General features: G+C 39.8%; 1 protein-coding gene across 1 annotated transcript in view; it reads right to left on the bottom strand.

The window, feature by feature from the left end:
* LOC112557062 overlaps nucleotides 1–4274 on the bottom strand; it is a 14634-nt gene extending 10360 nt beyond the window's left edge. The window contains exons 1-7 of the mRNA XM_025226687.1: nucleotides 4177–4274; nucleotides 3677–3832; nucleotides 3275–3394; nucleotides 2165–2296; nucleotides 1788–1898; nucleotides 941–1069; nucleotides 628–731 (exon numbers count right to left, since the gene is read on the bottom strand). Of these exons, the coding sequence (XP_025082472.1) occupies nucleotides 628–731; nucleotides 941–1069; nucleotides 1788–1898; nucleotides 2165–2296; nucleotides 3275–3394; nucleotides 3677–3832; nucleotides 4177–4252 (828 nt within the window). The 5' untranslated portion in view covers nucleotides 4253–4274. The remainder of the gene's footprint in view (nucleotides 1–627; nucleotides 732–940; nucleotides 1070–1787; nucleotides 1899–2164; nucleotides 2297–3274; nucleotides 3395–3676; nucleotides 3833–4176) is intronic.
* Between the last annotated feature and the right edge of the window lie 6910 nt (nucleotides 4275–11184).

The following is an 11184-nucleotide window of genomic DNA, read 5'->3' as shown; positions in this document are numbered from 1 at the left end:
GAGTGAAAGAAAAAACACACACCACTTAAGCTTTCCGCTTATTTTATGTCAAGTCACGTGACTTGTTTAATGCCATTCGACTCTCAGTACATCAAAATAAAGGGGGTGGAGTGAGGCTGCTAACTATGAGTGGCTCATCATGTCTTACAGACGGCAGAATCCAGCTCTTTCTACGGTATCCTCCTTTTACCTCCCCTGGTCAATCACTTTCCATGTCACTATTGGATAGACAGAGGGAAGCTTTGTGTCGCTGGCCCTAGTGAGTTTAGAAACCTATAGCTTTCTTTTCTGATCGATTCAGCCTCTGTATCTCCATCACAACTGCTAGAGGACTTACAGGGGAGACATAACCACCACTCGTAGAGGAACGATTTCATGTAGCTATAGACTAGAGTTGTATGTAGAATTGACTAGAATTTACGTAGCTATAGACCATTGTTATTTGTAGCCATAGACCAATATCTTATGTATTCAATAGCTATAGATTAATATTTTATGTATCTACAAACTGGTATTTTACAGTTTAATCTGTGAATCCCCATCCCGGCCCCCAGGCGTCAAAATAAACTCAGGTGGAAGTGTTCTGGGGAAGGAATGAGGGTGGACAAAAAAGAAAAATCTGCTTACTTGTTTCGGCTCCATAGGCCCGTCAAAATCAAAGTCGACAGTGAAGTAGCCACTCTTCATTTTGTTGTCCCATGTGTAGCGTTCGTCGCAGTGTCTCGCCAGAGCTAAACATTGTGAACTGTCTTGTTAAACGTGTATAGAAGGACAGAAGGACATGCGAACGGTAGGACAGAATCGCTTTCTGATTTTGTTCTTAACTTTGAAGCTTCTTTGTAAAGTTCTCTCTCTCTCTCTCTCTCTCTCACGCACACACACAAACAAAAACACACACAATATATCTCTCTAGGGGATCAAAAGAAAAGGTATACCGTACCGACGCAGGTATTTGTGTCCGGATTGAGTGCGTATCCTGGCCTACACTTGCACGTGTAGTTGCCGATTGTGTTAACACAAACAGTGTTTGCAGGGCACCGGCTCGTACCTGTAGCACACTCGTCGATATCTGCGAAATCAGGTAGAAAGGTAGAAAGATTGTTATTGGTTCACTCCACCTCTGTGTGTGTGTGAGAGAGAGAGAGGGGGGGAGAGAGAAAGTACTACTATTTTACAAACTCCTCCTATCCATCATCTTTGTCCTGCTCATCGTCGTCATCATCATCATCATTAAATTATGATTTCCTTGAGTTTAAACTGGTTTTACTCTTTCAAAGCCCATTAAATAAATATTTTGCTAGGCAATGTATATCAACTGTTGCAAATGGGCTTTGTAAAGCAGGTCGTGGATGAATTTCTGTCATACGTGGCTGCCAGAGAATAAAAATTATAAGCAAGGGTTTATTTTTATTCCTTACACTACTTCACACACACACACACCACGCAAATCCTTACATAAACATCATCCATATGGTGAAGCCATCAATCATTTCGACTTTTCTTTTGTCTGATTTCTTTTGTTACCAGAACAATATGTGTGTTCGTACAAAAGCCTTTGTTCCGAGGGTTCCATAAGTTGTAGGAACCAGCGCAAACACCACACGGCATCTTTCACATATTCCTGAAATTTGTTGTGCGGATAGATAGGCGAACATGGAGATAAGTAAGAACCAAGAAGTGGCAAGAAAAAATTATCAAGAATATAAGCATTAGAACCGTAACCTGCAAACTTGGTTAAAACCATATTATATAATACCTTCGTTGGCCTGTTCAAGCCACTTACGTACCGTCGCATGTGATTCCGTCACCACTGAAACCGCTCAAACATTTACAGTAGTCGCCAGGTCTGACACACGTGGCCTTTCCCAGGGCACAATCTGCGGCACTGCTACATATCCCTGCAGTAAGCAAACATGTACATGTAATACTATTTTCAACAACAAGCACTATATTCTAGGGGGGTTTTTAATGCCAAATGAGCATCTACCGGTAGGAGTAAAAATCATCGTCGCGCTTTTATCTACGTCCTGGATGAAGTACAAAAAAATTTAAAGAGAGTCTCTGTTATTTCAGACCGGAAGAAGAAATATAAATGCTAAATAAAGAGAAAAGAACAGAAGAGAAGAAATGGTGACAGATGAATGGTTAGAAGCCGACAACTTACACTGGCAAGAGTAGCCGTCGCCTCTGTAGTGGGACTGACACACGCAGCTGTAGGACCCTGGGCTGTTCATGCACATGGCATTCACACTGCAGGCCTTGTAGGTGGTGCCTTGCAAGTTGCACTCGTTGATATCTGTCATGCAGACGAGTAAGTCGTCATTTGATGAAGAGCGAAAGATTTCTTTGACGATGATCATGTCGTTTGTAACGAGATTCGTGATTGCTAAAACTCTCATCAAAGCGCGTGTTTGTTAAAGCCAGTGTTTGCTGAAACTCTTATCAAGAAAAGTGCTTGTTACAAGTGTGAAAACTACTGAAATATTAATAATTATTTCAGAAATTCAGTTATAATAAAAGACAACAGCGAATGAATATATGCATCGACTCTCATTTTTTTTTTTTTGCTATGTCACTCAACAACTCCATCATCCTGTGGACGCGCACACGTTTGAGAACGACACACGACCATGAAAGCAAGTAAATTATTAAACAAACAACGAGAGGAATGAATGAATGAATTTATTTATTTATAGACTGCAGCTGTGTTTTGAAACAACGATATGACCTCATTATAATATACTGTTCCCTAATTCTGAGATACTAACCTAAAAAAAAGACTTCATATATACATGAGTTAAATAAAAGCCAAAGAGATGAGGTGTAAAAACATATCACGAATATTCATTGATACTCCTACGCTGTCGAAGCTACAAACAATAGAAAAGCTGGGACACAGGTCATTTTGGCGTATACATAACGGATATTGTATTGTGGAAGTCTAATTGGTTTCGCCACATTGATCATGATATAGAGCTCTGTTAATTAAGTTCTCTTGATTAGGCACGCGAATGGCACTCCCTGACCGTGTAAGCCATGCAATAAAACCTCCCTCCGTAAAATCCACCAATTTCATACCTTAACTGAGAATTAATCGTCTCAGTAGAGAAATTAGACAATCTGATTTTCCTTTTAACTAATCATCGTCCGTGAAAATATTTTGAGTCGTATGAATGAAGGGGTTGCACTATGGAAGGTCTTAATGAGGAAGAGTGTCCGCTTTGTCCATTTACGACACAGTACAGATGGGAAGGTAAGCAAGAAAGCATCTTACCTGTGCAGCCTTGGACAGCATCTCCCGAGAACCCAGGATTATTGCACCTGCACACTCCGGGCGTGGTGGACAAGTCACAGATGGAATAACTCGGACACTCGCTGGTGCTTTTGCAGGTTCCTGACAATTATGAGAATAAAGACAACCCTTTTGACAACAATTAAACGATATATCAAGGCATACAGCCATCCATCACCTGTCCTCTAACAGCCTACCAATAAGTCTCATCCCTCCGTGCAAAGATGTACATACAAAGATCGACTGCTGCACGAAGATACCTTGCTGCTTGAATTCAAGGATACCTAGCTACTGGTATAAGAAAAAGTAAAAAGTATGGCCAGAGACTGTCATGGGAAATTATAAGAATTCTTAAATAAATGGCGGCGGTCTGCTGAAGCTCACCTGTGCATCCTCCACCCCCAAGCTCCTTCTTGAAGCCAGTGCCAGAAGTGCCAACGGGACAGCTACATCGGAACGTGCCGTTGCCATTGTCCACACAGCTGCTCTCGACTAGACATTCGTAGCTGTACGATGCGCAGAAACCATCTCCAAGTGCCTCTGTAAACGCCAAAGTACTTTTCTTGAAGGAAGAGATTTTCAGTACATAGGTATATTTTGAATGAGGTATTCATTGTTGAACTATGTGTTCATGATGTCAGCAACATCCATCCAACACAGAGACAGTGTGATGGGTTAACGTTAAATATTTAAAGCACTCTACTTCTCTTCCCTCGCAAAAGAGGCAACGAGCACACCTTTATTTTTAGAAAGTCCTCTTCTCCTGATGTTAAAATTTCTTCTTACCTTATTAAACCAAGTATGTATGCAACACATCTTCGAGCAATGCAGATGGGTTTTGAAATCCTACTAAAGAAACAAAGGTTTATTTTGTTGATTCTTACTGGCAGCGGTCGGGGATATGATCTTGCCCAGAAGCAAAAGGCTGTTGCCCAGAGGACTGCCCAGCATCCTCCCCATCTTTGTGGTACCAAGTGACCTGACTGGAATGAACCCATATTCGATGTAATGTTGAAAGGAAGCATGAATAAATCAGTTACCTAGTATGTAAGCCATTCGTCAGTCTGTAATATTTTGGAGAGGCATGAAATTAAAAAATGTTATAGCTGTAGTCGTAAATTGCTGTTGTTAAAAGTGTCGTGCTCAGTGTGATAAACAAAATTTTTGAAATCTACATGGAAAATATTTTAATGAATCTATCTAAATAAAATACTATTTTCAACAATTGTACGTGAAGACAACGCAAATATACAATCAATGTGACAAAATTCCATATCCGAACATTCTACTACAAACAACCAAAACAAGAAAACAAACAAGTAAAAACTCAAAAGGTTTCATCGCAAGTTGTTGCTCTTTCGTTTTTGGACTGCTCTCGACTCTTCATCGGTAATGTACATGGACATGTGAGTAAAAAGCCCTCCCCAAGCACTCGTTCGAAAATTTTTGATCAAATGATTAATTTTGAGCAAGGGGACTCTCCATCCTACACAAGGAAAGCATGTCACGTCCTTATGGCCTAGTTGGGTGGACTAGCTGATGGCTGCTGCAAAGTTTTGTTGTGATTTATTACCAGTCAGTATAGAAGAAAGGAGTAGAATTTCTTTAACCTGCTGATCTATATTTCCCCATGTCAAAAGTTTTCAAAAACTTGTTTATAAAACCTCTCTCTGGTGGATGTTCTGGCATCTGGACTGCCAGCTGTTCCTACGACTTTTGACCAAGTGAATCGATGACAGTGAACATGAAAATACAAAATCAATGTTGCTGTCAACAGCCGGGCACTATAGACTTCTCCATCTGCAGTCGATATTTTAAAACAGATATCACTACTCTTCTATAAAACACAAACTTTCTTAGCTTGGCAAAGTTACGAAGCGTGAAACCCCAAAGGTTTTTTTTTCTGAAAATCAGTTTTATTAGCAAGAAAGTTTGAAGTTAGGTCAGCATGTTGGTCAAAGTCCAAATGTGCCGAATATTCGTCCACAGAAAAAAAGGACTTGGTTTCTTGTGACTTTCCACACAACTTAGCCAAACTTCTGTAAACGTTTGACGATATTTCTCCTGTTACCTGGGCGGGGGATGGTGCAGGACAGTTGACAGCTGAGGTAACACATACATAGGCATCAAAGAAAAAATACTTATGTAGTGTTGGCAGCGATTATTCGAGAAAGAAAGGAGTTTTAAAATAAAATGAAATGCGTTGTTACATTATCACCCAACACGTCAGAAAAGGAAAGATTTTCTATTTCCATCCGTCATGTTGTTTAAAGAGTGGTGGAATAAGGTGTTTGAATTTGTCAGCTGCGGACAGGCCTGACGAGGGGGCGGGGACAGGGGGATTGGGTGTACCCAGGCCCGCGGCTGTGAAGGGGCCCGGCTTTGTTCAGTGGATTTTTTTATTTCTTCTTTTCCGTTTCCTTTTTCTTTTAAAGAAAGATTGACATAACATTCTTCAATCTGCCGATTTTGTCCTGTGGGGCGGGATACTACATTTGATTCCTTAATATCATTTTTCTTCATTTCCTAACCACTCAGGTGTAAAAAACTCTATGTTCAAGTAGTGATGTAGATCCTAGTGCACATGTCCTAATGTTTGCAGTCTACATTACGTTACTGAATGAAATGTAGATATTATCTAGATAAGCATATAATTATATAACTTGAAAAATAATTTACTATAACAATTACATGGGGACCGGAGAGATTTCTGCCTTGGGACCCATGCTCACTCTCGGCTGGCCTGGCTGATAAAGACTAAGTAAAAACTGTGATAGGAAATTTTGGACACAAAACATTTACAGGGCAATGACCGTATCGGTTTTGTTTCCTGACAGGCAGCAACAAAGTGCGCCGCGTAAAAAAATGATTATTTGCATCTGAACTAGTAAGAGTGAGAAGATAAGGAAAATAGGCACGACAAGTGTTTCGAAAAAAAATGTTGTTAATAACTAGGAATAAAAAGGTTTAAAGGATAACACAAAAGTCCGTATACAGTTTGTCACATTTTTTAAAAACAATAAAAAGCTTGAAAACAAAATTTTCGTTAAGGACAAAATGTTCAGTTGTGTGTGACTGTGGGAGTTAACTAGTCAGGTCATGCAATGACATTTTAATTTTTAGGAACTTTTTCAGTTTTTTGTTTTGCTGAAACTAAAGTATAAACTTGTTATTTCTTGTTTTCTCTGTGCCGGGGTATATTTATACGTCTCCCGCACCGCACTGTGCTGGGATTCCTTAGCGGCACTGATTTTTCTCTTTTATTTACAATGATCCTGATTGTCAAAAACTTTTCTTATCGCATTTTAAATCCTACCAAATTTTCTTCTTTAACTTGCCTAACTTCCATATTTTAATTTCAATCAGCAAGCGGGGAAAAAAATCAAATGTATGCTACCGTGTCACTGATGTTACCTGGACTTGATGCTGTCCTGTTGGTCGCTGGAAGTGAATGAAAGGAGACTGAAGTGAGACACCCCCAGAGGCGGATTCCTTTAGGAAAGGTTGCAGGCCTAAGGAGAATCTCGGACAAACGTGACTTTGACGAGATCTTTTATACTCTGCTCTCCTCATCTGCCATTGGCTGCCTCTTGTCCCGTTCCCGTGATCCACAGCTGGCGTCACACAGAATTAGGCGTTCGTTAACAATGCATCGGTCGATGACGAACACCGCAAGCAATTGAAACGTATGCGTCGCTATTGGGTCTGTGATTTACAATTTGAATTAACTAACAATGGAAATGGCAAGGTGTGCCAAGGAGAGAGGTATTAGAACGTGGACTGCGTAACTTTTATTTGTTGATGAAGTGAATAGAATTGTGGGGAGAGTGGGAGGGAGAGAAAGGATTGGAAGTTGGCACAGCTCTTCAAATTACTTCTAGTCGTGTTTGTTTGACCCGAAATAGTGTTCAAAACAAGAAATCAATTGTAGAGAATTTGTAAAGAAACTTCTGACACTCTACCCCTTCACTTTGTCATTCCAGGCATGCAGCAAAATTTCGTCGATGAAATTTCATTTTTTTTCCCACCTTGTATTTAATATTACTTTTTATTTTTATTTATTCGTGCTATAATCAAATCATGCTGAGGAATATTTTATGTATATAGATATTGTTGTAGACTGAGGTGTATGCTTATGTGCATCTATGAATGTGTTAGGATGTATGTACTTATTGACCTTTGGACAGTCAACATGCGATACCATGCCGATTGGACAATTCTGATTCTTCATTTAATTTTCCCTTCACATAATGTTAATATTCTACTTTTTCATGCATTTGTCTTGTTTTCCTCATTATATTGTAATTAGCTGTGTTAATTTTACTGGACTCTGTTTCTGTGTGCATGTGGTTTAGACATGAAGAAAGTGTGTGTGTGTGTTGGTTTTGTTTGTTTTTGCTTGTTTTTGTTTTTGTTTGTTTTGTTTTTTTTTGTTTTGTTTTTTTTTTTGTTTTTTTTTTTGTCCTGTTTTGTACGAGCAAAAAACTTTACTTAAAAGGAGGTGGATGCGCTCTGTAAATTCTTCATTGTCATATTATGGATATATATGTACGTATGTATAAAGGAATCTAACTGTATATGTATGTAGACATCTGTGCGTCAGTTTTTCTCAAGTTCAGATGGCGAGAAGGTAGGACTTCGTCATCAATCAGATATGTTCCACCGCATTTCGTATGTCAGCCGTATCGACAACTTTTGCTCGGGTAGCCGCACATTCTCTTCATTAGCAATTCAAGCATAGAGTTAAACCTGGACGACATCTGGGCTTTGATCGTGTAAACAAGAAAGTTCTCTTGCCACCAGTCGCCATTAGTCAAGTGCGGTATGCGTAAAATTGTCACGTCCTCATCGATTCTGACGACGTGGAAATATGTTATTGCTGTCATTGCCATCATCGTTGGCGGTGTCTTTATGGTAAGTAGCTGATCAGCATATAGTGATAATATTTAGGATGTGGGTTGCAATGGCAAGCGTTGAGAATGTAGGTTGTGGGGACCCATTGTCCAAGTTTTATTTCTACAAGCTAATGACCGAATTAATCTAAGGCGCAGAAGGTGGGTGGTTCGGTGCTTCAGGGGTTCAGTGTAGAGCAGAAGGTTTTCAGCACAATAGGTAAAACCTCCCCCTTCCTGCCATGCTGTTCACCCAGCAGCTGCTATTGAGGGTACATGATTCATCAGGGAAGGCGACAAATATCAATGTTATCGCTTTCATTTTAATTTACAAAAACCTACTTTTACTTCCGTTCGGTTGACATGGTAATCAACATTTTTTATGTTCAAATATTAGTCATTTTCTCCATGTTAACATATTCATTTCTTTCTCTCTTCCTTTTCTCAAAGTCAAATGAATTATGTAAAACCGGTAGTAAAGTTTACTTTCTTCACGATTCCCCAAGAGAACGAACATCTCCCGGTCCTTCGTTCTCAGTTCTTTCGAAGCATCTTTTTCTTTGGAGCACTCAGCACGATGAAAATGTCGACAGATTTGGAGGGTAACGGGGTGCTGGAAATCGAAACGAGGAGGAACATCATTCTTACTTCGACAGACATATGCCATTGAGTCAAGCAGGAGAGCTTGCTCGATTTTTACGCAAAGTATTATTGTACATATGCTTTAGTGGATTTTTTTTTCCTCGACCTCTTCATTTATTTCTAGTTTTTTAAAGATTTTTAACGAAGTGTTTGTTTATGAATTATTTAGCAAGCTTTGTTTTGCAGGCATGTTCCACCGTACACGTTTGTGTGAAGCAGACGATTCTGAAAAAAACATTTTATCATTCTTCGTTGTCACGAAGCCAAGGCGACAATTCTTTAAAATTCAAAGAAAGGTCTATGACCTTTTTATCAACAGGTGGAAATAATGCACACGACCTGATATGTTCCAGTCAGTGCTAATCCTCTTTCAAAAAGCTCACACATCGAAATGTGGATGTAAGCGATGAGAAAGCTAGGTTTGTCCTTTTGTCGATGTTGATCATAGGCACTGATGTATGATGAATAGAAGGAAGGGATGGTCATTAGAGAAGGCGTACATCGCTGTATATGACGACGATGTCTGACATTTTGTAGAAAATGTTGTAGGATTACTGTAATTTGAAGGACACAACAGGGAGATGCTCAGATGTCGCAAGTGTGAAAATGTGTGAATGAGTGGTGTAGTTGCTGTTGTGATCAAGATGCTAGAGGAGACATTCTACTTGTTTCTTTTGTCATAGGTGACCACTATTTGGATTTTTGGCAAGTCATTTTTACTTTTTCGTTGAATGATCTGGTATGATATGGGCAATGTGATGAGACCCACTTTCAATCATTTTCTTTCTTTTGATCGTCATCCTTTACTCTTATCCTTTTCTTTCTTCTATTTTTCAATTTCACACAAAATATCTCTGAAGAAATTCGAGTGGAATATTAAACCTCAATTTTCTAGAAAAGCTCGCTTTTAAAAGCAATGAAATACAATTAAACGGTTCGAATGGTCGGTGTTTCAGGCACACCCGTTTAACCATCTGTGACATGTGCATGGACTTACACCGTACCTCAAACGCGTGCACATTTACCATTTATACACACACACCGGTTTTTTTGTTTTTTGTTTGTATAAAAATAGATTCCCCGTAAGTATTTATTTGTAGATACCTTGTACAAATAAAAAATTTTCTCAGAGTATAATTATGCAGCTGGAACAGTTTTAACTAATCCATGACACCAACACAGACCGTCAGCTACAACACCACTTCAGACTCATACTCATAACACGGATGAACACCAAACAAACACGTGTACAATTACAATCCATCACACGCAATCACAAACCTAATAGGTGGAAAAACAAAGGACATCCCCCTTCTACTAGTCCTGTTTCATTGTCATTCACGGAAATAATGTATTGTATACGGACTGGGGCTGGCTTTGCTTGTATTAACCCAGCGAATAGCTGACGCCTGGCTATGTGATCTGTGTATGCCTGTTGTACACTAGACATGCACGACTGACGAACACAAGTTCTGCACGTAGGCGCAGGTAATCAACGATCCGAAGAGGCAGGTGATTGCGGTCACATATACCTGTGGTAACTTGATTTACCTGTAGATCCATTTAGTCCCCCTGTCATCTTAGAAGAAGTGTTCACAGCGTAACATGACCCATTGTTCATACTTTCTGTCTCTCAAGTACACAAGCACGCACATACCTCTCTTTTTCTCTCTCTGACTTGAGTTCATCAAAAGGGTTGTCGCATAACCAAGTAAACTTCTAGTTTACCTTTAGCAACGATTTAAAGACAGGCAAAGAATATCACTGTTTATGAGTCTATGTAGGCAAACACAAGAATAAGATTATATTATTCAGGGACCTGATGTTAATGATGGCGCTATCCCTTGTTGTAAATCACCCTTGTCCTCTCTATCTATCCGTATGTTCTCAAATTTTGTGTATCTGTACGCGAGCGCGTGCGTTAAGAGAGAGAGAGAGAGCCAAGTAACATTATGTGGAGTGTTTGAATGTTTCCTGTTTCTGTAAATGGCTGAAGTGTTTAATCGTTCTACCTCTCTATGGTGAAACTATGGGAAGCGGATAATCGAATGCTTGGGGCAATGGTGTCCGAACGCACAAGGCGCACACCGCAGTGTGGAGCAGTCATCAGCTGCACACCCAGGTCTGACAGGTTTATGTCTCTTCGCCTCTCTGCCAGGCCTCACGATGTCGTGATTACCAATCCTACAATCCCATTTCCACGATATGACGGAGCTTCCTGTGTATCTGCTTCTTCATACTGCGTTCATTAATGTTGGATAATCCCCGTTTCTATCTTCAGAGTGTGACTTGATTCATTTCTGATCTGTGGTCATCGCTCGCTGTTGCACTCATCACTATCATCTTCGCTGAGCAAAT

The sequence above is a fragment of the Pomacea canaliculata genome, linkage group LG2 (assembly GCF_003073045.1).
Source record: "Pomacea canaliculata isolate SZHN2017 linkage group LG2, ASM307304v1, whole genome shotgun sequence".
Classification (NCBI taxonomy): Eukaryota; Metazoa; Mollusca; class Gastropoda; order Architaenioglossa; family Ampullariidae; genus Pomacea; species Pomacea canaliculata.
This window is presented reverse-complemented; position numbering and strand designations above follow the sequence as displayed.